This window comes from Mustela erminea, chromosome 6 (assembly GCF_009829155.1).
Source record: "Mustela erminea isolate mMusErm1 chromosome 6, mMusErm1.Pri, whole genome shotgun sequence".
In the NCBI taxonomy this organism is placed as follows: Eukaryota; Metazoa; Chordata; class Mammalia; order Carnivora; family Mustelidae; genus Mustela; species Mustela erminea.
In genome coordinates, this window is record NC_045619.1 from 10,798,734 (window position 1) to 10,826,664 (window position 27,931).

At 46.7% G+C, this 27,931-nt stretch overlaps 1 protein-coding gene across 1 annotated transcript; it reads left to right on the top strand.

Annotated features, from left to right (window-relative positions):
- TEX33 (testis expressed 33) lies at positions 1 to 27,931 on the top strand. Its single transcript, XM_032346391.1, has 7 exons — positions 1 to 119; positions 193 to 295; positions 4,876 to 4,935; positions 9,145 to 9,587; positions 11,641 to 11,785; positions 27,454 to 27,564; positions 27,765 to 27,931. The coding sequence occupies exons 3-7, from the start codon at positions 4,914 to 4,916 to the stop codon at positions 27,860 to 27,862; spliced, it is 819 nt and encodes a 272-aa protein (XP_032202282.1). The 5' UTR covers positions 1 to 119; positions 193 to 295; positions 4,876 to 4,913; the 3' UTR covers positions 27,863 to 27,931.

The following is a 27,931-nucleotide window of genomic DNA, read 5'->3' on the forward strand; positions in this document are numbered from 1 at the left end:
CCTAGCAACCACTCAGGGGTCTTAACTAGAGCTTCAGCAGTGTGGATCTGCACTCCTGGGCTGCAGCACACACCAGAGTGGTTCACGTGTTTTCTGACGTTATGAGATAGAGTGGAGAGGTGAGGCAGAGACCTGTGAGGTGGGCGGGGGTCTCCTGGGACCAAGGATTTCATCTTCCCTCTCTCCATTCAGGGCTGCTTGTGAGGGAAGAGTACCCAGAAGCAGCTGGACCTCCTCCCCCATTCTCCTTGACTGACATCTCTTGGGACCTTTCTCTCCAGACCAGAGACTGGCAGTGAGTCCGCACTTATGCTCAAGCCAGTACAGGCTGCTGGGGGCCGGGGGTAGCATTAGGGCCGATGGGACACAGCCACGGGCACTGGGGATGGGGAATGGGGACAGGGAGCAGACAGCTCGCTTGAAGGAGACAGAAGATGTCGGGCTTGGTTTTAGTGCCACCTGGCTGGGGTCCTATGTCTTTTCTGAGCCTCAGTTTCTCCATCTATGAAAGAGGGGGAGTTAATATTTTCTCCGAACACCTGAGTCCTTGGGAAGATAGATTCATCTACCAGATGTGAGAAGGTGTAACATATGAGCTGTATCAGTTATCTCTTGCCATGTAACAAATCACCCCAAAACTTGGTGGCTTTAAGAACATTTTTAAAAGGCCTCTGCCTTCGGCTCAGGTCATGATCCCAGGGTCCTGGGATCAAGCCCCACATCAGGTGCTCCACTTAGCAGGGAGTCTGCTTCCCCCTCTCTCTCTGCCTGTCTACTTGTGATCTCTATCTGTCAAATAAATAAAATCTTTTAAAAATTTTAATTAATTAATTAATTAGTTAATTTGGGGTGTGGGCAAGGGAGAGGGAGAGAGAGAATCCCAAGCAGACTCCATGCTCAGCGTGAAGCCTGATGTGGGGCTCAATCTCACAACCCTGAGATCATGACCTGGGCCGAAAATCAAGAACCAAATGTCTAGCCTACAGAGCCACCCAAGTTCCCGTAAGATTTTTTTTTTTTTTTAATCTCACAGTTTCTTTGGGTCAGAAATACAGATGCAGCTCCAGCGGATCCCCTGTCTCAGGGTCTTCTACAGACTATAATCAAAGAGCAACTAGGGAAGGACCCCTTTCCAGGACCATGCATATGCTAGGACTCCATTTCTCATGGATTGTTGACCTAGGAGCCTCAGTTACCCAGGAGCTGTGGACCAGGACTCTCCCTCAGATCCTGGATGTGGGCTTCTCCAGAAGGCAGCTCATAACGTGGACCCTTCTATCAGAGTGAGCGAGCCAAGGAGAGCCTAAGAGAGTGTGAATGAGCCAGAGTCACAATCTCTATATTCGATCTTCAGTGACCCTGGAAGCAGCATCCCATCACATATCCTGGTGGGTTAGAAGCCGAGTCAACAAGTCCAGTCCCCACTCAAGGGGAGGGATGATACAAAGGTGTGCATAGCAAGAACAGGATCCTTGTACGCCATTTCAACTGCCATCTAGGTCCCCCCTCTAGGCCCCAATAATATACAGCCCTTCCATATGCCAAATACACTAATTTCCACCTGAGATCTCGAAAGGGTTCATTCCATTACAGCATCAGCTCTAAATCTAGAACCTGGTTCTACAAACCAGGCTCTGGCAGGGATAAGACTCCTTGGGTGTGATTTCTTGAGCTCAGTCCCTCCCCAGTAGTAGATCTTATGAAACTAAGCTACCAGTTTTGAAACTAAGCTGCCTATTGTGAGCACACACAACATGAAATGGTGTGGCAGACCCGGGATAAAAATGATAGACACCCCTATTCAAAAATGAGGACGCTGGAGACACAAAGGAGTCACTGGCCCGTAGCAGTTCTGAAATCCAGCCAAGGAAATGTTGAACTTTTCCTGATTGGGTTTCAAGGCCTGGGAGTAATTCTCCATGGTTCTCAGCTCTGCCCTACAGGTACTGGTTTCCACTCCCTAACTATCCTTTTAAAAATAAATAATATAATATAATATAATATAATATAACAATGTAATATATAAGTAAGTAGAATAAAATCATGTGTGTATGCTGAGTAATATATGCTTCTACTGGTAGAATTTGAGAGTCCACTAGTCTCTCCCATTTTGTACTGTCTCTGCTCTCTTTGCTAGTGCTTTTGCCGATATGGTTTTCTCAATAACTGAAGCCTAAAGAGCTCGCCCCATTAGACAACAACCACGCTCCTCTCTCCTGGGGCTCCTGCAGACAGAGAGCACCCTTAAGCTTCCTAGGGGCCCTATTACCCCAATGGGGGTCTGTCAGGTGCCTCCTTATCTCTTTAAAGGGTCCTCTGTGTGACTGAATAACATGCTTTTCCTCTTTTTAAGCTTCTCCCCCTTTTTAAAAAAAAGATTTTATTTATTTGAGAAAGAGGGAGGGAACAAGTTGGGAGAGGGAGGTGAGGGAGAAGCCGGCTCCCCACTGAGCAGGAAGCCCAACGTGGGGCTCGATCCCAGGGCCTGGGAGTCATGACCTGAATGGAAGGCAGATGCCCAACTGACTGAGCCACCCAGGTGCCCTATCTTCATAATCTTTTAACAAAAGGCGGTACAGTCACATCCTTGGCTACATTTTCCTAACAGTGCTCTGAAGCCATTTCTTAATGTTAGCATCTTCTGGCGCTTGGAGAAGATGAGAATTTCCAGAACTAGTAAGTCCTGCCTCTTTTATGTTTAATGGTCCTTCCTTCAATGCTTCTTTCTTCTCTAACATTTCACTACAAACAGGAAGAAACCAGGAGGCAACTTCCCTGCTTTGCTTGGAAAAACTCCTTTGCTAGATACCCATTAGTCACGGGTTCTGCTTTCCACATAACTGTCAATGACAGAGTCAAGGTCACATCTTCCTCCAGGTTCTAAGAACATGTTCCTCACGTCCTTCTGTGCTTTCTATGGCAGCATCCTCCAAGTCCAGATTTCTACTCATTATCTGTTTAAGGCAATTTAAGCCTTTTTTCTTCAAAATCCACCCACGCTCCAACCACTGCCCAGTTCCAAATGACCCGCATTTTTAGGTATTTGTCACAGCTGAAACCCATTATTGGTCCCAAAATATATGTTAGTGAGCTACTGCTGCATGACAAAGCTATTGCTGCATGACAAAGCTTAGCAACTTCAAACTACGTGCTTTAAAAAAGTACAAATCTGTTTTATCCCAGTTTCTATGGGTCAGGATCCTGGGTGTAGCCTGGCTGGGTCTTCTGGCTCAGGGTCCCCACGAGCTGTAATTAATATGTCAGCTGGGCTGTGTTCTCATATGAAGGCTCAACTGGGGAAGGATCCACTCCCATGCTCCCTTGCAGGGTAAGATTCATACAGTTCTTTGAGGACTATTGGACCGAGGGTCTCTGTTCCTCATGAGCTGTTGGCTTCTCCATGGGACAGTTCAAAACGTGGCAGCTGCTTCCACCAGGGCAAACAAGCCAAGAAGAGCCAGAGAAAGAGTGTGAGTAAGACAGAAGTCACTAATCTAATCTCAAAGTGACATCCCCCCCCTTTTTTTTTTGTCATGTTTTTTTGATCAAAAGCAAGCTGCTAAGTCCAGCCCACCTTCAGGGGGATGGGGTGGGGGTACTAATGCTGTGTAAGAATTGGGGGGGGGGGCGTGGGATCATGGAGAGTCCTGTCAGAAGCTTCACAATCACACAGTTACCACTACACAATTATTAAGTGTCAACATTATTAGGGTGTTTTGCTTTGTGATTTTTCAAAAGAATAAAATTGATCCTTTTTAAAAAAGATTTTATTTATGTATTTGAAAGAGGCAGAGAGCACAAGTGGGAGGAGATTCAGAGGGAGAGGGAGAAGCAGACTCCCCACCAAGCAGGGAGGCTGACCTGGGGCTCCAAACCCAGGACCCTGAGATCCTGACCTGATCCAAAGTTAGAGACTTAACTGACAGAGACACCCAATCATGCCTAAAATTGATCTGGTTTTTAGTCTGCTCTGAGCTTACCAGCAGACCAGCTTGCTGGGTGACCCAACAAAAGTCACTCACCCTCTCTGGGCCTTGGTTCCTTTATCCATAAAGTGAAGGGGTTGGATTAGTTGATCCCAAAGACCCCTTCCGGCTCTGACTTGCTACTTCTATGTTATCCTTATTCCAAAGATACTTTTTGCTTAGGCCTAGGGACTAAGCATCCACTGTATGCGACACAGCATTTCGCTTTTTCATATTACGAGATTCACAAAAATCTTAAGACACTGCAATAAAATCAGATATTTTGAATAAGAAGAAGGTTACTAGGAAAAGGAATACAAACCTGAATGCCCCAGGGGCTATTGGAGATGCTAGACCTGCTCTTCTTCAAAGGCCTATTTTGTGGAGCGTAGACTGAGGTCCCAACAGCGTGGTTCCTGATCTCAGCTCTCCTATTGGCCAAGCTGGTTCCTTTCCCTGGAGCTTGAAAGACCAGCTCTTAGAATGGACACAGTCCCCCTTCCAGGGAGGCAAACAGCCACCAGGACAAGGGGCTTGGGGCAAGGCCTCCCACAGCCAGATGCCTGCTGGGGGATCCCAGGGAAGCATTGGGTGGTGCAGAGCAGGGACAAGGTGGAAGGAAGAGGGTGCAGAGGCCAAGAGGAGCTCAGGGCCCCCAGGCTGTTCGAGAAAGTTCTTTGAGGCACTGGCATTGAAAGTGACCTGGGCTTTTCCAAGAGTGCAGAGTCTGCAGGCGTCCAAAAGGCAGGCCAGGGAGGATGGGGCATGGCGGCAGGAGGGCTTACTGAGTACCAGAGAGGACTGGAAACAGCTTGGAGGGCCCTCTGGTCAGGGGCTGGACAGATGGTCACAAGCCTCCCTGTAGACTGTGTGTCATCTGAGATGACCAAATGTGTTTCTTTGTCTACAGGGCTAAGCTTGGAATTACCTATCCCAGAGCAAGAGTCAATGGAGCTGGGCCACCGAGCAGGTAGGACAGGCTGACCAAGGACCAGAGCTTCTGGAAGGGTGCCATGTGGGCAGCAGGGAACAGGCCCTTCTCCTCCTCCCTCAGTCTCGCCTGGGCCTCTAGACCCACTGGGGGCCCTGACTTCCTCTTCATTCTATTTGAAGACAGAAATCAAGGGGAGAGGAATAGTGCTGCCCACCCCCCGCCCCATCCAGCCGGGGACTGTGGCCCTAGTGCTGTGTCCCTCTGTGGGACTCAGAGGGGAAGTGTGCACTCAGAGGGCAGGGGTGAGGGAGAACCCGGTGGGGGCCGGGGCTGGCTTCCGGGGGTGGAGGGTAGAAGGTGCATGTCAGTCTTGAGTGAGCCCGGCCCACCCAGGGAGTGGTGTGGCCCAAGGAGGGATGAAGGGAGTGTTCTGGGCACAGGGAACAGTGTGGGCAAAAGACTGGAAGTGAGATGTCTGGTGCTTTGGTGCAGCCTAGGGAATATGGCCAGAAGGCAGGAGAGGCCTCTGGGCCTGATCCCCAAGGTGGGGCCTCTGCTTTCAATGCAGGGGTGACTGGGTCAGGTCAGCTCTGACAGGGGCCCCACAGTGAGTGGCCATCCAGTGAGACTGGGGGGAAATGGCTGCTGGAAGCTGTCTCCAACAACCCAAGGACCCAGGCTTGTTAAACCCTTGGATCCCAGCCCTCCCAAGGAGGTTTGGATGCAGGCGCCGGGAGGGGCACACGGACCTGCAAATGTAATGGGTGGGGGATTTGGCGGGGGGGATTCTGATTAAGGGCCAAGCCGGGAAAACTGACCACGGACCATTTGAACCTCACACTAGCAAGTGAAGCTAGATTCGCTTTGCCCTTTTTCCTGCAGAAGGGATGGGGCAGAGCTGCAGTGAGGCTCCTGGGCCACCAGGCCACACTCATTCATTCAACAAACCCTCAGCTCCAAGAGGACAGGGGTTGGCCCTTTGGTTCCCTTTCATGTCCCCAGTGCTGGGCACAGCACCTGACGTAGGTGCTCCCACAGTGCGTGAATTGGGTCAGTATCAGCCTTCGAAGCCAGGACCCGGCCAGTGAAATGCTCATCACCCCGCAGGGTGGGCAGGGGGAGCAGGGAATTCTGCTATAACGTGCTCATGGATGAGGCAGTCGGGAGCATGGCCTGGGGAAAACCCGGAGCTCTCTTGCTGGAGTCCTGAGCCTCACATCCTGTTGCACCCGGGGGGAGCCCCTTACTGTGCTGGGCTGCAAGGCCCCCGGAAGCAGGTGGAGGGACCATGGCGGAGCTGGTGGATGCTGAGTGTGTCAAGCGTGTTTCATGCCTGCCCCCTCTCTACCCTCCCCATCCTGGAAGCCTCGGGTGTGCCCAGAGGCTCCTGTTTGCTTGGCTGCCTGCTTGCTGGGGCAGCACCAGGACTGGAAGGACCGGAGGCTTTTTGGTCAGCTGAACAGCTTTTTCCCTCTGCCTTTTGTGTCGATGACAAAGGAGGAAGAATGGAAGGGCATCTGATATCCCTGGTGGGGGAGAGCGAGGAGGCAGGCGGGCTTGGATATCAGCTTTCTCTGTCTCCAGGGACCCTGGGAAGGGTTTTCTGCAGATCCCCACCGCCACTTGGTGACCGCAGTGCAGGGTCTGGTGAGAGGGAACTAAAACCTCCAAAGGCCAGCAAGACCTGCTGCTTCCCAGCAGACTGTTCTGAAAAGGCAGCCTGGGGCAATCAGAATGCTCAGCAGCAAGACTGCTGCTGAGCCCTGCCCATTTGAAAGGGAAGTCGGGTCCAGGTCCATGTCTGCTGCAACAGGTCAATCCCCAAGGCCCAGTGGGACTTTTGTTTGTTTTTAAGATTTTATTTATTTATTTGCGAAAGAGAAAGAGAGAATGAGAGCACAAGCCAGGGGAAGGGCAGAGAAGCAGACTCCCTGCTGAGCAGGGAGCCCGACAGGGACTCCATCCCAGGACCCCGGGATCATGACCCGAGCCGAAGGCAGATGCCCAACTGAATGAGCCACCCGGGCACCTCAGTGGGACGCTTTTTAACAGCAAGTTACAAAGCAATCCATAGAATCCAATCTCATCTAGAAACAAAAGCAAAGCAAAACCACAAACCCTTCAAGAGGCCTGGAGGAACCATCTAGAACATTTTGGAGGGCAGCTCACCAAATGTGTTTAGAGCTGTCACCTGGGTTTGAAGATGGGGAAGCAGGGGGTGAGGCCAAGGCTGTGGTGGGGGTGGGAGTAGGGGATGGGGGCAGAGGAAGGGCTCCTATTCTGTATTTCACACAGAAAATACCAGAAAGAATAACCAAGGAAAAATTTATACACCGCCCCCCCCCACCCTGGGTATGATCACAAGTATCGTGTTACATAAATTGAGTCTCCTGAGGCTGGTTGTCAGATACATTGTTACTTATGGGATTTAGTTACCACAGAGAGAAAACCTTTCGGGTTAGACAAAGGGTCACCCACTGTCAGATGCCGCCTGATGTCAGAGGTGTGATCATGAAAAGAAATGGCGTCTTACCCTGTCGAGGCCGTGTTCCTCTGGGTCCGCCCCCCGCAATGGCCACCACCCCCCCCCCCCGCTCCCCAGCTGGCAGACGGATTCCACCTGCAGCTCCAACGCACAGGACTGTTTGGTGGGCGCTGAGGGGGATCCAGGATCCACTCACCCATGGACCCGTCTCAGTGAGACCGCCACCCGCCACCTCCCCTCCTGGAAGGGACATGAGGAGGTCTGTAGCCCACAAGGACGGAGAAAGGGAAAGTCCAGGATCGTGAGAGGGGCGTGGAGTCCTCGGCCAGGCCAGCCTGGGGTGGAGTCAGGGAGGACTTCCTGACAAGATGGCATTAGAAGGAGCTGAAGAGGGTAGGATTTTGGCTCATGGAGAAGGAAGGGTGTGCCCTCAGGTAGCAGAACCAGCCTGGGCAGACATGGGAGGTGGCCACACGGGTGGGGAGAAGGAACAGCCAGTTTGGTGGGAGCCAGGGTTGGGTGAAGACAGGGAGGAGGCCGACAGGCTGGGAGCAAGACCCCTCTGGGGCTGGGAGTCGGGGCCAGAAGGGGAGACCCGTGGAGGTGTGAGAGCGGGGAAGTGGCTGGGGTGACACCCCCTGAATAGTGACAGTAGCAGAGGGAAGTGGGGGCTGGGCGGCAGCTCTGAAGGCAGAGAAAGACCTGGCCATCCTGCTCCATGACTTGGCCAAAAGCCAAGATGCCCGGCTGCCAGCTCCCATGGCTGTGGTTTCCTTCAGTGGGTGGCTGGGGGGTTCAAAGAAGGGAAGGGAACGAATCAGATGGAGCTAGGTTCACTAAGGTTCAGAGATATCAAGGTCACACAGCTAGACCGCAAGGTTGCCACTCCTGTTGTCTAAAACAATAGGGGATGATCCCGTCTGCTGCGAGGCTTGGCAGACGGAACTATCTTGTTCCTCTGTCTCTCCTGATTTCTCACCTGTGATTTCTCCTGATTTCTCACCTGTGATTTCTCACCTTCTGGATCCTGTGACTTCTCTCTGTCCCTGTCTCTTTGATGCAGACTGGCTGGGTCCGAGGACCCAGAGGGGTTCCTCCAGGACCAGCCAAGAGGGTCTTTGGCTTTGCACAGTATAGAAGTCAAGTGCAAGCCAAGAGGAAGTGAGAGCAGAGTTTACTGAAGACAGAAAGAGCGTGCGCAGATATGGAGTGTCTGGAAGACTCGGAAAGGAAAGGAGAGTGAGTCCCGTCTCTGCACGGGGCTTGGGGTTTGTACTGAGGACGGTGGTCCAATGCCTGTCTTCTTAGGCATCCAGGAACAAAGATGCATGTTTAGGTTTCCCCCTAAGTCATTTACACCTGGAGCCAGGGGTCTTGGTGAGTCAGTGGTCTTGGAAAATGTTCACATCACTCCTTACATACTATCTATTGTGCTGGAAGACTCCAAAAAAAAAAAAATATTAAATCCTTGACCTTTACGAGGGCGACATGCACTGTCTGTTCTGTAAGGCCCATCTGCGTGTGTGGGGCAGGGGAGTGGGGGGACGGGGGAGGGGGGTCCAGGTCCTAGCAAGAGTAGAGGCAGCAAAAGGAGCAGAGGAAGAAGTTTCTCGTGGGGTCCGTTGTTTCCCTCACCTTCTTTTGCTGCTCTGGGGCTCTGGAGCTATCTCTTTCTCCTCCCCACCCCCATCACTGTCTCCCTTCCCACTCCGCATTGTGCACTTGTCTGTCTGCCTCCCTCCCTCTCTGCCCCTGTTCAGGTACAACCACTTTGCCCAGGGCCCATCTGAATAGCAAGGAAGACCAGCAGGACACGGAACCCTGGAGAGCTGCCCCCAGCCCTTTGGATACCTCCAAGTTCAAGTACCAGGCCCCAGTCTCCCCACAGCAGACCCTGCACCAGGAAGGCAGCCCCCTAAGGCAGGTCCACCCGGAGGAGGTCCGGACTCCACCCCCATCCGTCATCAGCAGCAACCGCCTGTCCTCGGGGATGGACCCACAGCGTGGGTCCCCAAGGAGGGGAGGCTATAGACCCTCCTCGAGGGAGAGCAGGGCTTCCTTCCGAGAGGGGGCTCAGCCGAACCAGGGGCTGAAGGAAGGCCCCAAGACAGGAGCCCAGGGCCCGAGAAGCAGCATCATTCCTGACAACATTCGTCACAAGTTTGGGAGCAACGTGGTGGATGACCTTGTCTCAGAGGAGCAGGTATCTGTGCTGGCACAGGGGCTGGGAGCAGAAGGAAGGTTATACATTGAGACTTACAGGGACCCCTCCCCGCCCCTGCCAAGGAGCCTGCTCTTGAGCACAGAGCTCTACAATAGTATCATTAGAGAGGAGCATTGACTATGCCCTTGCTAGGTGCCAGGCAGAGCAAGTCTTCACAGAAAATGATTCATTTGATCTTCCCCATGAGGAAGGTATTATTAACACCATCCTATGGATAAGGAGCCCCAGGCTTAGAGGGGTTCAGTGAATTAAACCCATCCAGCTCTATGGGATAAGGATCTAAGCTGCGCCAACATATTCTGGGTGCCTGGCCCTTACTGACTTTCCAATTATAAATCTGCTGTTGGACTAGATGCTTTTTACTTGAGCAAGTCTCCTAAAGGAGACGCTGCTGACTGGGGATCAGAAGACTTGGGTTTGAATCCTGGCTCTGCCCCCTGGATGCTGGACGACTTTGGGTAATTCACTCCCCCTCTCTGGGATCTTGTCTCTATCTACGTAAATGAGGCCTTTGGACTAGATCAGGCTGACAAATCGATGGCATGCATATCCCAGCTTTCCAAGACTGTGTGCATGGCAGACATCACTAGTCAATGCCAGCATCTTTCCCCCGACCAGATGCGTGATTCCACAGAGTTACTACTGATCACCTGAAAGTTGAGATAAAAATTCCTATTTCTGGTCAAATGCTAGGAGGTCTTCCTGCTCTGGCATTTTGAGACATTCTGTCAAATCATCTCAACCCCATAGTGACTATGTTTTACACTAGGCCAGGCTCAAGATAGAGCTTCTTTTTGAACATACGGTTCAACAGAGGTTCAAAGAGGGGACGTGATCAGCTTGGGGTCACCCTGAGCAAGTGGAATTTCCAGGATCACAAAGGCTGTGGGCAGGGTCCCCCTCGACTTTGTCATCTTAAGGTGTGGTGACCACACCCGCCTGCTAATTTGGGAGGCCACCATCCTGAATGTCCTGTCCTCCTTGGAAGAACTTATCCAAGTTTGAGCCTGGCTCTGTGGTCACAATCTCCCCCTGCCATCTCAGCTTTGGCAGCTGTAATTTCTCTCTCTGGCCTGGGCTGTCCTGGGCTTGAATTGAGAGATCTGTTTTTTCTTTATTTTATTTTATTATTTAAAATTTTATTTATTGATTTGACAGAAAGAGACACAGCAAGAGAGGAACACAAGCAGGGGGAGTGGGAGAGGGAGAACCAGGCTTCCTGCTGAGCAGAGAGCCCGATGCAGGGCTCGATCCCAGGACCTGGGGATCATGACCTGAGTCGAAGGCAGATGCTTAATGACTGAGCCACCCAGGTGCCCCAATATTTGTTTTTTCTATCTAGCTTTGACACATTACAGGTGTCCCTGAGCCAGTGACTATCAGAGCAGGAAGCTACTTCAAAGACCATCCAATTCTGCCCTCATCCCCATTTTACAAGTAGGGAAACTGAGGCTCAGAGAGGCCCAGAGACTTGCCCAATGTTAGCCACTGCATTATCGTAGAACTGGGACTTGAACCCTGGTTTCCTGGCTCCTAGGCCTGGGCTCAGTCACTCTGAGCCTCCCAGGTTCCTCGTTGGTACAAGAAGAAGTAGGCCCCAGTGAAATCTCAGGAGCCCAGAGCTGACTTGGGGGATGACTCTGTTCTAGAGGCAAGCAGGGCTCTGCCGTTCACCAGCTATGGCCACACGTGCATCCTGCCCCAAGGCCCAGCTTCCTCATTTATAAAATGGCAGGGATAATATTACCTTATGAAGACCTCTTCTGATAGGTATACAGTAGGCACTCAAAGCAGGGAGGAGGTTCTATGATGGTTATCCTCCTCAGCGCCCGTGTGGGAGATGGGGTGGTGTGAGGGGTGGAGGGTCTTCAGCTCTCCCAGCTCCCCAGCCCTGGGCCTGGCTCAAGGCTGCAGGGTAGGGGTGGGGTAGGGGGTGGTGAGGGCGGGTGAGAGGGAGGAGGAGTTGGAGGGGAGATAGGGGGCTGATCCTGCTTCTCTATCCCTTGTCTCTTCTCCCTGGTTGGCTGTGCAGGCTCGAAGGGCCATCAGTGAGGTCTTTGAGGGCCAGCAGAGGGCAAACTCATGGCCCAGCAGGACCCAGAGTCCCGTGGAAATGACCTCCATCTTCTCAGACTACTATGACCTGGGCTACAACATGCGATCAAACCTGTTTCAAGGTCAGGCCAAAGGGCAGGAGTGGGGGCTGTCAGCACCTGTGGTCCCCAAACCACACGTTCCTAGACCCCTATGGGGTCTGAGACCCAGGACGCATTCCTGGTGACGGGGAACACTCATTGTGTGGCCACCAAGGGCACTTTCTGGGCCCTGTGCCTTGTGCCGGGAATGGTAGGCCCTGGGCAAATCCGTTCCCACTGTGCAGATGATCGATCCCAGCTGGCAGATGGCTCCTCACTCCCCAGGTACCTCTGGTGTCCTAGTCTGCCGGAGGGAGGCCCCAGGCACCCCTGAACTGGGCGCCACAGTCACAGTATCAGTCTTCCTAGGTTCAAAGTTCAGCGCTCCTGCTTCCTGGGTATGGCCTCGGGCAGGATCCTTCCCCTCTCAGGGCCTCGGTCACCTTCCTGGCACCGTGGGGACAGTAACTGTGGCCCTCACTGGGTTACTGACAGGACTCTGAAATGCCGCTTGAGGGCACTTGGCTTGGGGTTTGAAACAAGCAGCCAGCAGGCCATTGTTTCACCTTCCCGGAGCCGTGCTGGCACGGCCTGGGGAGAAGGGAGGGTTGGAGCTTCGGACGTCAGTGTACAGTGTTTCCTGAGGGTCAGCCGTCATCCTGTTTCTTCGGGGCTATTAGCTCCATTTCACGGTCTCATTGGAAACAGTTTGCTCAAGACCTCTAGGTACCAGGAAGTTTATCAGAGCTCAAATCCGGTTTTCTCCTGCCTCCAAAGCCCCAGAGTTTTTCCTCGGCTTCGGGTCACCTCCCCAGCAATGACCCTGTTCCCGTAGTGGTTTACTGGCCGGCTCAGCTGGAGGTCCACAGCCGGCTCCCAGGGACTTCTCTCGGCCCCCACGTTCAAGTCTCTCCTCATTGCCAAACATGACTTTCTTCTGGTCCCCTTCTTTCTTCCTTCCATCCCACCAGGCCCTCTCTCATGACCCCAGGGCCTGGCAGACCTCCTCACCGGGCTCAGATCCCCGTCACCCAAGGAACCAGACAGCCACGGGAAGCCTTTCTGGCTTTTTCTTTGAGCCTGGAGAAGGGGAGGTGCTGGAAAGGGAGAGAGAAGACAGCTCAGATTGTCTTTTGTTCTGGGCCTTGGGGTTCCTGCCTTCCACTGGCCTCCGTAATAATCATCACCTGAGGGTGCGCACAGCCTCATACAGTAACATCTACCCAAACATAAAAGAATTATCTAAAAGTCATCTGTGCACGTTTTGCCAATCTGAGAGAGACAACCTTGGCAGCTGGGCCCAGGGTGGTGCTGGAACCAGCGCAAACCGGCCTGCACCCACCTGCTTACAAGAACCCATTGTTAAATTTGCCCTGACGGATGGGTGTGGCATTGGCCACGGTAGCATTTATACCCGAGACATTGACAAGCACCATGAATTCGGCTGCATTCGGCCTTAGCGTCGCTGGGCTTCACCCAGGCCTCCCTCTTGTTTCTACTCACCCCCTCAGCCTTGCCCTTGCTGATCCACGCTGTGGCTGAGCCAGAGAGGAAATCAGACCGGAGACGGGCTCAGTGGGGGAGGTGGCAGAGAGTCTCCTTCCTTGGCGGGGTGGGGAAGCCAGGGGAGCGTCTCAAGTGGGAGAAGGGCCCTGTTGGTGAAAAGACCCCTTCTAGTTGCCGTAGGGTATAGCTGTGGGGGGGCTGGGGTAGAAATGGGGAGAACAGTGAGGAGTGGACTGCAAAAATGCAGGTGGGAGAGATGATGGTGGCTTGTCGAGGCAGGAAGGAGGGGGCCCTGCACAACTCTGGAGGCGTCATCGGGCAATATGGCGGCCTAGGGAAGTAATGGCGCAGTAGGATTCTGGGTATTTGTGTAAGCTGGAGGACAGAATACGCTAGTAAATGCGTCTGGGGTATATGAGAGAGGAATTAAGGTCGATTTCAAGGTTTTTGACCTGAAAGACGGGGAGGATGGAGTTGCTCTTTCCACTGCGAGAAGGTTCCAGGGAGAGTGGGTTGAAGAAATCCGATCCCACACTGAGTCATGAAGAACATCTTCTGAAGTATTTAGTTTTGCTTTTCACTTTAAGCTTTTAATCCACCCGGAGTCGATTTCTGTTGTCAGTGAGAAGCAGGGATTCCTGTATAATTCCTCCTTTATGTGGATTACCGATGATCTCAGAAGCTTTTTTACTGGGTAGTTTCAGCCCTTCCCCCAGGGACCCACAGTGGGATCACTGGTATTCACCCAGTTCCCACGTGCGCAGGGGTCAGTTTCCAGGCTCTCCCTTCTGCCCATTGGCCGACTATTGTGCTTTTAATGACCAAGTAGGAGAGGTGGTCTGGTATCTGGTTGGACAGATATCCACCCACCTGTCCACCACCACCACTGGCGAATGTTTGACTGTTTGAGGTCTCTGACTCTTCCGTACAGATTTTATTTTTATTTTTTCTTTATTTGAGAGAGAGAGAGAGAGAGAGACAGAAAGAGGCAGACTCCCTGCTGGATGCTGGGCTGGGTCCAAGGACCCAGAGATCATGATCTGAGAAGAAGGCTGACGCTTACCTGACTGAGCCACCCAGGCGCCCCTTTTCCATAGAGATTTTAGAACTGCTTGTCAATATCTACCAAACAAAACAAAAACCCTGTAGAGATTTTAATTGGAAGTCTGTTGAATCTACAGCTCAAATGAGGGGCAATGATCGGCTTTATGATAAGGAATTTTCCAATCCATAAATATGATGGGTAGACCCATTAATTTAAATCTTCCTTCAGTATCTGTAAATTACATTTTATCATTTTTTTCCCCTATAAGGACTATGCAGTTTTTCTTTGTTCGGTTTCTTTCTTTAATTTTTTGTCTAAATTTTAGTGAACATACAGTGAAATATTGGTGTCAGGAGTAGAATCGTCACTTACATACCCCAGCCAGTACCCCAGCTCATCACAACAAGTACCCTCTTTAATACCCATCACCCATCTGACTCATCCCCTACCCCCTCCCTCCACCAATCTTTAGTTTACTCTCTATCGTTGAGAGTCTCTTATTGTTTCCCCTCTCCTTCCCCCTGCTTGCTTCACATGTTCATCTGTCTTGTTTCTTAAATTCCATACATGAATGAAATTACATGGTATCCATACATGGTTTCCATACATGGAAATTACATGAAATTACATGGTCTTTCTCTGACTGACTTATTTTGCTTAGCATCATACCCTCTAGCTCCATCCAGATCACTGCAAATGGCAGGATTTCATTCTTTTTGGGCGGCTGAGTAATATTCCTTTATATATACACCACATCTTCCTGATCCATTCATCAGTCAATGGACATTTGGGCTCCCCCCATAATCTGGCTATTGATAGATTATGCTGCTATAAACATCAAGGTGCATGTACCCCTTCAAATCTGTATTTTTTGCATTCTTTGGGTAAATACCTGGTAGTGCATTTGTTAGGTTGTAGGTTAGTTCTATTACTAGTTTTTTGAGGAACCTCCATACTGTTTTCCAGAGTGGCTGCACCAGTTTGCATTCCCACCAACAGTGTAAGAGGGTTCCCCTGTCTACACATCCCTGGCAACACCTGGTGTCTCTTGTATTGTTAATTTTAGCCACTCTGACATAGTAAGGTGATATCCCATCGTGGTTTTGACTTGTATTTCCCTGATGCTGACCGATGTTGAGCATCTTTTCATGTGTCTATTAGCCATCTGATGTCTTCTTTAGGAAAGTGTCTATTCATGTCTTCTGCCCATTTCTTAACTGGGTTATTTGTTTTTGGGGTGTTGAGTTTGATAAGTTCTTTATAGATTTAGGATACTAACCCTTTATTGGACATGTCGTTTGGGAATATTTTGTCCCATTCTGTAGGCTGGCTTATAGTCTTGCTGATTATTTCCTATATTGTGCAAAAACTTCTTATCTTGATGGAAGTCCCAATAGTTCAATTTTGCTTTTGTTTCCATTGCCTCTGGTGATGTCGGTAAGAGGTTGCTACAGCTGAGGTCAAAGAGGTTGTTGCCTGAATTTTCCTTTAGAATTTTTGATGGTTTTCAGTCTCACATTTAGGTCTTTTGTACACTTAGAATTAATTTTTGTGTATAGTGTAAGTGAGTGGTCCAGTTTCATTCTTCTGCACGTTGCTGTCCAGGTTTCCCAACACCATCTGTTGAAGAGACTATTTTTTTTCCACTGGACATTCTTTCCTGCTTTGTTGAAGGTTAGTTGACCATACAGTTTTGGGACCATTTCTGGGTTCTCTATTCTGTTCCATTGGTTCATGTGTTCGATTTTGTGCCAGTACCACACTGTCTTGATGACTACAGCTTTGTAATAGAGGTGAGGTCCAGAATCGTGATGTTTCCAGTTTTATTTTTCTTTTTCAGAATTGTTTTAGCTATTCAAGGTCTTTTTTCATTCCATGTAAATTTTAAGATTGTTTGGTCTAGCTCTGTGAAAAATGGTGGTATTTTGATAGGGATTTCATTAAATGTGTAGATTGCTTTGGGTAGAATACATGTTTTAACAATGTTCTTCCAATCCATGAGCATGGAATGCTTTTCCATTTCTTTGTGCCCTCCTCAATTTCATAAGTGTTTTGTAGTTTTCAGAGTACAGATATTTTACCTCTTTAGTTAGGTTTATTCCTAGGTATCTTATTGGTTTTGGTGCAATTGCAAATGGGATCAATTCCTTGATTTCTTTTTCTGCTGCTTCATTACTGGTATATAGAAATGCAACAGATGTCAGTACATTGATTTTATATGCTGTGACTTTGCCGAATTCTTGAACTAGCTCTAGCAATTTTTTTGTGGACTCCTTTGGCTTTTCTAGAGTATCATGTTGTCTACAAATAGTGAAAGTTTGACTTCTTCCTTGCTGATTTGGATGTCTTCTATTTGTTTTTGTTGTCTGATTGCTGAAGCTAAGACTTCCAGTACTAGGTTAAATGGTAATGGTGGGAATGGATATCCTGTCTTATTCCTGACTATAGGGGAAAGGCTCTCAGTTTTTTCCCATTGAGAATAATATTAACTTTGGGTCTTTTGTATATGGCCTTTATGATGTTGAGGTATGTTCCATCTATGCCTACTTTGTTGAGTTGTCGAGGGTGTTTTTAAAAAAAATATTTATTCATTTGACAGACAGAGATCACAAGTAGGCAGAGAGGCAGACTGGGGGTGGTGGGAAGCAGACTCCCTGCTGAGCAGAGAGCTGGATGTGGGGCTTGATCTCAGGACCCTAAGATCATGACCTGAGCTGAGGCAGAGGCTTAACCCATTGAGCCACCCAGGTTCCCTGAGTAGTTGAGGGTTTTTTTTATCAAGAATGGATGCTGTATTTTGTCAAATGCTTTTTCTGCACCTATTGACAGGATCGTATATTTCTTATCATTTTTATCTTATTAATGTGTATCTCATTGATTGATTTGTGAATATTGAACCAACCCTGTAGCTCAGGAATAAATCCCACTTGATCATCATGAATAATTATTTTAATGTCCTGTTGAATTCGATTTGCTAGAATTTTACTGAGAGGTTTGCAGCCATGTTCATCAAGGATATTAGGCTGTAATTCTATTTTTAGTGGAGTCTGTCTAGTTTTGGAATCAAGATAATGCCGGCTTTGTAGAAGAGTTTGGAAGTTTTCCTTCCATTTCTATTTTTTGGAACAGTTTGAGAAGAAGAACTCTTCTTTAAATGTCTGGCAGAATTCCCCTGGGAAGCTATCTGGCCCAGGACTTTTGCTTGTTGGGAGATTTTTCATTACTGATTCAATTTCTTTGCTGGTATAGGTTTGTTCAAATTTTCTCCTTCTTGTTTCAGTTTTGGTAGTTTGGAAGTTTCTAAGAATTCATCCATTTTTTTCCAGATTACCCAGTTTGTTGACATATAATTTTTCATAGTATTCTCTTGTAATTGTTCATATTTCTGAGGCATCAGTTGTGATCTTTCCTCTTTCATTCATAATTTTGTATTTGGGTACTTTCTATTTTCTTTTTGATGAGTCTGGCTAGGGGTTTATCAATTTTATTAAGTCTTTCAAAGAATCAGCTTCTAGTTTCATTGATCAGTTCTACTGTTTTGTTGTTTGTATACCCTTTATTTCTACTCTAATCCCCTCTTCTATTGATTTTAGGTTTTATTTGCTGCTCCTTTTCTAGTTCCCTTAGGTGTAAGGTTGTGTTTTTGAGAAACTTCTTTCTCCTTCCTCTTCTTCCTCCTCCTCCTCCTCCTCCTCTTCTTCTTCTTCTTTTCTTTTTTTGAGACATTTCTTTCTTCTTGAGGAAGTCCTCTATTACAATATACTACCCTCTTAGGACTTCCTTTGCTGCATCTCAAAGGTTTCAGACTGTCATGTTTTCATTTTCATGTGCTTCCATGCATTTTCTTTTTATTCTTTACTTTCCTAGTTAACACATTCATTCTTTAGTAGGATATTTTTTAACCTCCATGTATTTTAATTTTTTCTTGTGGTTGACTTCAAGTTTCATAGCATTGTCTGAAAATATGCATAGTATGAACTCAATCTTTTTGTAGTTGTTGAGGGCGGATTTGTGACCTAGTATGAGATCTATTCTGGAGAATGTTCCATGTGCACTCAAAAAGAATGTGTGCTCTGCTGTTTTAGGATGAAATGTTCTGAATATATCTGTTAAGTCCATCTGGTCCAGTGTGTCATACCTTGTTAATTTCCTTGTTGATTTTCTGCTTAGATGATCTGTCCATTGTTGTAAGTGGGGCTTAAAGTCCCCTACTATTATTGCATGGTTATCAATGAGTTTATTTATGTTTATTATTAATTGATTTATATATCTGGATGCTCCCAAGTTTGGGGCATAAATATTTACAATTATTTCATCTTCTTGATGGATAGACCCATTAACTATTATGTAATGCCCTTTTTAATCTCTTATTACAGTCTTTGTTTTAAAATCTAGTTTGTGGGGACCTGGATGGCTCAGTTGGTTAAGTGTCTGACTCTTGGTTTCAGTGCAAGTCATGATCTCAGGGTCGTGAGATCAACCCCTGCATCAGGCTACACACTCAGTGTGGAGTCTGCTTAAGATTTTCTCCCTTCCTCCCACATATACTCGCTTTCTCTCTCTAAAATAAATTTAAAAAATAAAATCTAGTTTGTCGGATATAAGTGTGGCTACTCTGGCTTTCTTTTGATGTCCATTAGCGTGATGGGTGGTTCTTCAAAGATTCACTTTCAATCTTCAGGTGTCTCTTTACGTCCTAAATGAGTCCCTTGTAGGCAGCATATACATGGATCTTGGTTTTTTGACCCATTCTAATACTCTGTGTCTTTTGATTGGAGCATTTAGTCCATTTACATTCAGAGCAACTATTGAAAGATATGAATTTAGTGCCATTGTGTTACCTGTTGGGTTGGTGTTTTTGGTGATGTTCCCTGGTCCTTTCTAGTCTTTGTTGCTTTTGGTCTTTTTTTCTCCATTCAAAGAGTCCCCCTTAAAATTTCTTGCAGGGTGGCTTAATGGTCACGAACTCCTTTAGTTTTTATTTGTCTGAAAAGCTCTTTTTCTCTCCTTCTATTCTGAACGACAGCCTTGCTGGATAAAGAATTCTTGGCTGCATATCTTTCCCATTCAGCACTTTGAATATATCCTATCACTACCTTCTGACCTGAGAAGTTTCTGTCGACAGATCTGTTATGAACTTGATCTGTCTTTCCTTGTAGGTTAAGGATTTTTTTTTCCCTAGCTGCTTTCAGGATTCCTCCCTTGTCTGTGTATTTTGTGAATTTGATTATGACATGCCTTGGCAGTGGTCAACTTTTGTTGAATTTAATGGGAGTTCTCTGTGCTTCTTGGATTTTAATATCTGTGTCCATCCCTTGATTAGGAAAGTTTTTAACTCTAATTTGTTAGAATAAACCTTCTGCCCCTTTTTCTCTCTCTCCATCTTCTGCAACTCTTATGATATAAATGTTATTACGTTTTAATAAGTCACTGAGTTCCCTAAGTCTGACTTCGTGGTCCATTGCCTTTCTTTTCCTCTTCTTTTCAGCTTCATTACTTTCCATAATTTCATCTTCTATATCACTGACTCATTTGTCTGACTCATTCATCTGCTTCATCCATCCTCGTTTTTATGGCATCCATAAAATGCATCTCGGTTATAGCATTTTTAATTTCAGCCTGACTGTATTTTAGTTCCTTTATCTCTGCAGTAGGGATTCTCCAGTGTCTTCTACAGTTTTTTCAAGCCTGACTAATATCCTTATAATCATTGTTTTAAATTCTGGTTCAGGCATCTTACTTGTATCTGCATTAAATCCCTGGCCATGAGTACTACTTCCTATTCTTTTTTCAAGGGGGTTAATTTCTCCATCTTGTCATTTTGTCCAGAAAAGAAAAGGAGAAAAAACAAACAAACAAACAACAAAACAAAAAAGCAAAAAAACCCCCTAGATCCTAGGTGTTTTGGTCTGCTTGTTAAAAGATCTAGATCCAAAAGTAAATAAAATAAAATCACTAACAATTTTAAAAAATAATAAAATTTAAAAAGCAATTGAAAAAATAAGGAAGCAAATGAAAAAATAGTAATAAAAAATAAAGAATAAAAATTAAAAGGCAGCTAGATCCTCTTTCCCCTAGAGCTGAAGCTTTGCAGCCGCCTATCAACAGTTGACTTGGTGCCAACGAGTTGTTTGTGCTCGTCTTCTGGGGGAGGGGCCCGCTGACTCTCAGGCTTGTTTCGGAGGAAGTGCGACTCCGGAGCCCAGGGCTCAATGTAAACAGTTCCAGTCTTCACCAGGTGGCGCTGTTTGGCTCCCTGAAGGCTTCGAGCCCTCAAGGCGGGATGGGATGAACATGTCCCCCAGCTTGCTAGTCCCCAAGCTGAAACTTTGCATCCCCGTCCTTCACCGAGCCCTCACCGAAGAGCGGTCAATCACTCTTGGCTCCCCAGTTTCCATCAGAACTCTGTGTTCATCCTGCTTCTGTCTGAGCTGTTTCATGTCAGGCAAGAGATGGGTTTCCCCAGGGGGCCGGTCCTCATGGGCCTTTGCCATTTGCTAACCCATCCCAGGAAAGCCGTTGCAGGACCGCACAGCGCTGCAACTTTATGGCAACGTGGAGCAGAAGGGCAGAGCCTAGACTGCTGCTCCCTGGCATCCTGCTCCTGTGCCCGGGATCATTACAGCGCTTAGGCAAGGCTCATTCTTCCTGTGGCCCCAGGGATCCCCAGACCACCCTGTCACTGCTGGGACTCTGCCTCACATCACCGCCTGAGCCCCTTTAAGCCAGGCACGTCCCCCACGGTAGGGGACTTCTCAAAAGTTCCGATTTTGACCTCTGAGGCTTATACTACTGATAATACTTTGTGGTAGCCTCGTTGGGGGGTCGGGGAACAGGCTCCCAGCCCACGGCAGTCTTCAGCTTGTCTCCTCCCAGCCAACTCTCCTCCTTCCAAAGCGCGGTCTCTTTTCTACTTGTATACTTGCAGTTTCTGTTCTCAGACTTCGGATTGACTTCTCCGGTGCCGAAATGATTGGGTGACCATGGAGAGGTGTTGGAGGGAGGAGCTAAGCTTAGGGTCCCCCTACTCTCTGGCGGTCTTAAACCCCTATGTTAGTTTTTTGTGGTTTTTGTTTGTTTTGTTTTGTTTTGTTTTTTGTTTTGCTTTTGCTGCTTCTTACAAATGGTGTATTTTTAAAAATGACATTTTAATGATTTTTTTCCTTTGATCTGTTGATGGGGTAAATTTATATTAGCCAATTTTATAATAAAACCAAATTTATCAACCTGCATTTAAACAAGTGTAGAATGCATTCTCTTTTTAAATTGTGAAAACTGGGGGCGCTTGGGTGGCTCAGTGGGTTAAGCCTCTGCCTTCGGCTCAGGTCATGGTCTCAGGGTCCTGGGATCAAGCCCCGCACCCGGCTCTCTGCTCAGCAGGGAGCCTGCTTCCCCCTCTCTCTCTGCCTGCCTCTCTGCCTACTTGTGATCTCTCTGTCTGTCAAATAAATAAATAAAATTTTGAAAAAAAAATTGTGAAAACTGTTGGGATGCCTGGGTAGTGCAATCCCTTGAGCCTTTGGCTCTTGGTTTCAGCTCAGGTCATCAGCTCAGGGTAATGAGATCGAGCCCCATGTGAGGCTCCACGCTCAGTGCAGAGTCTGCTTGAGATTTTCTCTCCCTCTCCCTCTTCTCCTCCCAGTCGTGCTCACTCTCTCTCTAAAATAAATAAAAATCTTAAAAAAATTAATTGTGAAAACTATCATCCATGTAGAAGAGTATGTATAATCTATGTGTGCAGTTTATTTATTTTTTTTAAGGATTTACTTATTTTGAGAGCATGCATGCACAAGTGGAGGGAGGGGCAGAAGGAGAGCGAGGGAGAGAATCTCAAGCAGACTCCCCACTGAGCTTGGAGCCCCAAGTGGGATTCGATCTCATGACCTGAGCCAAAGTCAAGAGTTGGGTGCTCAGCCGACTGAGCCACCCAGGTGCCCCAACTACGTGTGCTATTTACAGCATAATAGTAATAGCTCCCTCTCCTGCCACCTGCCAGGTTCAGGTCAGATTTCACAGCCCCTTGAGCACAGTCCCTTGGGCACTTCTCCTGCTGCAATATCTGCCTTTTGCTAACAGTTCCTCTGCTTGTCTTTATAGTGGGAACCCCTACATGTGAACCCCTAAGCAATGTTAAATAGACCAATCTGGGTGGAGCTCACAGAGAAGGTGACATTTGAGTGAAGACCTATAGGAGGGGAGCAGGTCAGCCAATGGATTGCTGGGGAAGAGTGGTCAGGCAGAGGGACCATGACCATGCTGGGTACACTGGCTCTTCCTGGGAACCTTTGTAGAATTTTATACGTTTCAAAGGATCCATCTGGCTGTTATATTGTGAGGTTGGACAGAAGAACACAGTGGGCATGATTAGTAGCAGGGAGATCAGATGAAGGTAGGATTTTCATGTAAATGGCTCCAGGCTGGTCCTCTCTCCACCAGTCCACACCTGGGCTTTGGAACACCTTTGTACTTTGTAGAAGGAGGGCTGACCTGTGCATTCTCTCTGCCCTGCCATCTTGGGCCAGTGCCTTTTGCTCCAAGTCTGGGCACCCACCCAAAATCTTGGGCTCTACATCAAGCTCCTAGGTAACCCTACTGTGGAGCCTCTAATTCGATTTAACATAAGAGGTGGGTCCCATCTTGGCTTTAGTGGTGGGGAGCAATGACTCAGCCAAAGAAGTCCTTCAGAAATATTCTAGCCAGTTTCCCAAATCAGACCATCTCATACCTCAATGCTGGCGAATCCTTCATCAGATTTTTAGAAGTTTACTTGGAATTTCCATGGAGAAATCTAGAGGAGTGGGCTTCACAGCTTGTTTTCTGATCTCTGTTATGCTTGGGCTTTTACTCCAAGTTCCTTTTCTTTTCTTTTTTCTTTCCTTATTTAAATTCTAGTTAGTTAACATATAGTATAGTATTAGTTTCAAGGGTAAAATTTAGTGATTCATCAGTTGCGTAGAATACCAAGCGCTCATCACATCATGTGCCCTCCTGAATGCCCATCACCCGGTTACCCCATCACCACCCCCCTTCCTTCCAGCAACCCTCAGTTTGTTTCCTAGAGTTCGGCATCGATTATGGTTTGTCTTCCTCTCAGTTTTCATCTTACTTTATTTTTCCTTCCCTTCCCTTCCCTTCCCTTGTATTTATCTGTTTTGTTCTTACATTCCACATATGAATGAAATCATATGGTATTTGTTTTTCTCTGACTTATTTCACTTAGCATACTACCCTCTAATCCATCCACGTCATCGCAAATGGCAATATTTCATCCTTTTTGATGGCTGAGTAATACTCCCTTGGATAAACACCTTTTTAAAAAATATTTTATTTTAATTTTATTTATTTATTTGACAGAGAGAGAGATCACAAGTAGGCTGAGAGGCAGGCAGAGAGAGAGGAAGGCAGAGAGAGAGGAAGGGAAGCAGGCTCCCTGCTGAGCAGAGAGCCTGATGCAGGGCTCCATCCCAGGACCCCAGGATCACGACCTGAGCTGAAGGCAGAGGCTTAACCCACCGAGCCACCTAGGCACCCCTAAAGATTTTATTTTTAAGTAATCTCTACACCCAACATGGGGCTCGAACTCACAACCCAGAGATCAAGAGTCCCTCATTCTACTGACTGAGCCAGCCACGTGCCCCCTCAGTCTAAATTTCTTTCCTTCTTCCTTCCTTCTTTTCTTCCTTCTTTCTCTTTCTTTCTTTCTTTCAAGATTTTATTTGAGAGAGAGAGAGCAAGCACAAACACGGGGAGGGGCAGAGGAAGAAGCAGACTCCCTGCCAAGTGGGGAGCCTAACACAGGGCATGATCCCAGGACCCTGGCATCATGACCTGAGCCGAAGTCAAATGTTTAACGAACTGAGCTATGCAGGTGACCCTCAAATTTCTAACTTAACATTCTGTCATCTAAGTATTGAAAGCCATAAATGCCAAACAATGGAAATTGCTCTAAAACGGTGGATTTCTAGCTGGATGGTGTTTGCATTAGTGAAAGTGGCTTGTCATGCTTCTCTCCTTTGAAATTGCTAGAGACTTGCTTTATAGCTCAGCGGACAATTTCTGTAGATATTCAATATGTATTTTAAAATAATCTCTTGTATTTGGAGTTCCATGTTTGTCTAATAGAGCAGGCTTGTTAAATATTTCTATGCACTGAGGTTATGGACATTGGGGAGGGTATGTGTTATGGTGAGTGCTGTGAAATGTGTAAACCTGGCGATTCACAGACCTGTACCCCTGGGGCTAATAATACAATTAAAAAAAAAAAAAGTATTCCTATGCATGTCTTCTAAGGCCTTGTTAATTTTCTTTTCTTGATCTATTAATTACTAAAGATGTATCTTTAGATCTTTCCCAATGACAGCAGCTTTGTCAATTTCTCCTTGTAGCTCTGGCAATTTTGCTTTATCTATTTTAAGCCATTTACATTTAATAAGATTTTTCTAATGCAGCAAGTTCAGAACTATTATATGACCTGAATGAATTATGGTAGTTTTTATTTATCTCATATTTTTATCTCACAATGCCTTTGCCTTACAGTCTATTTGCCTGATATCAATAAAACGTGACCAGAGTGCTTTTGGTCAGTATGGGCTTGGCATATCTTTTTCTATACTTCCATGTTTATCCTTTCTCTGTGTCCTTTTGTTTTAAGTATGTTTTACATACTGTATATTTAGAAAATATCTTCTGTAGCCTGATGGTGTGCTTTTCATCAATGGGGATTAGTCTATTTATATTTACACTAATCCTCCAATACATTTGGAATTACTTCTATGACTTTATTTTGTTTTCTGTTGGTGCTGTTTTTTTTCTCCTTCCTTGTTTTGCATTTGAGTGAAGTTTCTTTTTTTCCTACTTTCTTTCTTTTTTTTTCCAATTTGTGTCTTTAATCTCTCTAATTTTTAGTGGTTACCTTTGACATTTTTACATGCATAGCTAATACATTCTAAAGTTGAACAAGATATTTAGGCTTTCCTGAATAATGTGAGGACACTTACAAGCTTCAGCTTTATTCTTTCTGCCACCATCTCAGCTTACATGTTATTATTTTACAGAATTTTAATTCTCCAGCAGCAAAGTAATTTAAGCTGTGGATTCTGGGTACACAGGGTCTGGCTTTGGGCCCTCAATCTTTCACTTACCAGCTGTGTGACTTTAGAAAAGTAACTCAACCTTTCTGTGTTTCCATGACTTCAACAGGAAGAGGGGGATAATAATCATACTTCTCAGGGTTGTTGAGAAGTTCCCATGAGCAAGTTCTATCAGGCTCTGAGAATGTGCTTGGTGCACTGTAAATCTTCAAAGATGGTTAGAGATCATCGTCATTATTTTGCCCCATAACTTATAACCCACGTGTATTATGTATAATTTCTGTATATAGATATGTATTGATATAAATATACATCAAGGTATGGCCACTTTAAAGATTTCTTTGTTTCTGGTATTTTAAGTTTTACTTGGATGTACCTAGCTAAATAATTCTTTTTACATATGCTGATTGGGAAGCTGATTCTTGAATCTGAGAATTCATATATTACACCAATTCTGGAAAAATTCCCACTATGATTATCGTTTCAAATGCCGCCTCTCTGGTTTCTCCCGTCTCACCTTCAGAACTCCACTTACACATGTATCAGAACTTCATCTTAGCGTTTTCCTATTTTCTCCATTTTTTTCCCTCCTCTGTGCTGCATTTTGGTTAATCTCTTCTTTTTTTTTTCTTAAGCAGGCTCCACGCCTAGTGTGGAGCCCAGTGAAGGCCTTGAACTCATGATCCTGAGATCAAGACCTGAGCTGAGATCAAGAGCTGGATGTTTAATCAGCCACCCAGGTGTCCCCCCCGGAACCCCCAGCTAGTTACTTTAGCTATATCTTCCACTTGACCACCTTTTTCTTAGTTGCACCTAATCTGCTATTTTCCTTGTCCCCTAAATTTGCTTTTAAACATTCCGATGCCAATTTACAAACTTAAAAGAAGAGAATAATTTAATGACCATTATGTTGCATTTGTAACCCAACTTCAGCAATGGCCAGTCTTATTCTATCTTTTCTCCCATTCACCCACCTGCCCACCCCTCCTTATTTCAAAGTAAATCCCAGACCCCTTATCATCCATTGAACTTATTTTCCAATTATTATAGGTTTTGTTTCAGAAATCCCATTTGCTAATTTGCTCTTTCTGGGTAATTTCTTCTTCTTCTTTTTTAAGATTTTATTTATTTATTTGACAGAGATCACAAGTAGCAGAGAGGCAGGCAGAGGGAGAGAGGGAGAAGCAGGCTCCATGTTGAGCAGAGAGCCCGATGCGGGGCTCAATCCCAGGACCCTGAGACCATGACCTGAGCCAAAGGCAGAGGCTTAACCCACTGAGCCACCCAGGCACCCCTGGGTAACTTCTTCTTCTTTATTGATACTTTTATTCTCTCTTTTGTGACTTAAAACACTAAATACACTTATATTCCATAACTGATCATTTGAATCCTTGCTGTCTTTTGGGATTTGGTTCTCTGATATTTCTGCTGACTCTTGACCTTGATAACTTATTTCTTTGTGTGTGTATTTTAACTGTACACATAGAAATGCATTTTCTTTGAATTTAAATTTTAGTTAACATACAATGCAATATAGAAATAAATTTTCTTTTTTAAAAAAAAGATTTTATTTATTTAATTGAGAGAGAGAGAGACAGACAGAGATAGCGAGAGAGCATGAGCAGGCAGGTTTTCCGCTGAGCAGGGAACCCAACACGGAGCTTAATCCCAGGACCCTGAGATCATGACCTGAGTCGAAGGCAGACTCTTAACTGACAGAGCTACCCAGGTGTACCTAGAAATAAATTTTCTGAAAATAAAAAATATTATTTGTTCTGGGCCAGGTGCTCCAGCAAATTTCCAGCCATGTAATCTTCCCAATCTTACAAGAAAATTTTATTCCTTTGAATAGATGAAGAGACCAAAGCTCTGAGAGGTTAAATACTTGCCTGAGGCCACACTGTTTACAAATGCCAGAGCTGGTGTTTGAACCCAGGCCTGCTTCCCCACAGCCCTGCCCTCCCACAAGCCACCATCCCTCGGGGAAACTGACACCCAGGTATGAATCCTTGAGTGTCTGACCTCCGTTGACTTGGGGCTTCTGGGGATTTCTTCATGGGGTTCCACAGGGGCCCCTGAGGAGACGAAGAGCCTCATGAAGGCCTCCTACACCCCTGAGGTGATTGAGAAATCAGTGAGGGACATAGAACACTGGCATGGCAGGAAGACGGATGATCTAGGTACGTGGTGGTGCTGGGCTGTGGGAGGTGGGTGCTCCCCTACCCAGGCTGAATGTGTTGGCCCCAAGGTGCAGAGAGAAACCAGAGCAGCGGGTAGAGCTCTGGGCTGGGCCTGGGAGAGACATGGGTCACCACTGGGAACCAGACACTCCAGAAGTCCACTGGGTGATCTAGGATGGCTCCTTCCCTGCTCTCTTCAGGACGGTGGCACCAGAAAAACGCGATGAATATGAACTTACAGAAAGCACTGGATGAGAAATTTGGAGAAAAGAGCAAAAGCAGGAGCTCGAAGTCCTAGATACGACTGGGAAGAGTCGCCCTCCGCTCAGAGCGAGCACCAATAATAAAAACGCACATCTGAATGTTA

Excerpts from the sequence above, each read along its gene's own strand:
- TEX33 (XM_032346391.1), top strand. The coding sequence starts at position 4,914 with ATGGAGCTGGGCCACCGAGCAG. Across the intron at positions 9,588-11,640 it reads ACCTTGTCTCAGAGGAGCAG|GCTCGAAGGGCCATCAGTGA; the intron begins GTATCTGTGCTG and ends TTGGCTGTGCAG. Across the intron at positions 27,565-27,764 it reads CAGGAAGACGGATGATCTAG|GACGGTGGCACCAGAAAAAC; the intron begins GTACGTGGTGGT and ends TGCTCTCTTCAG.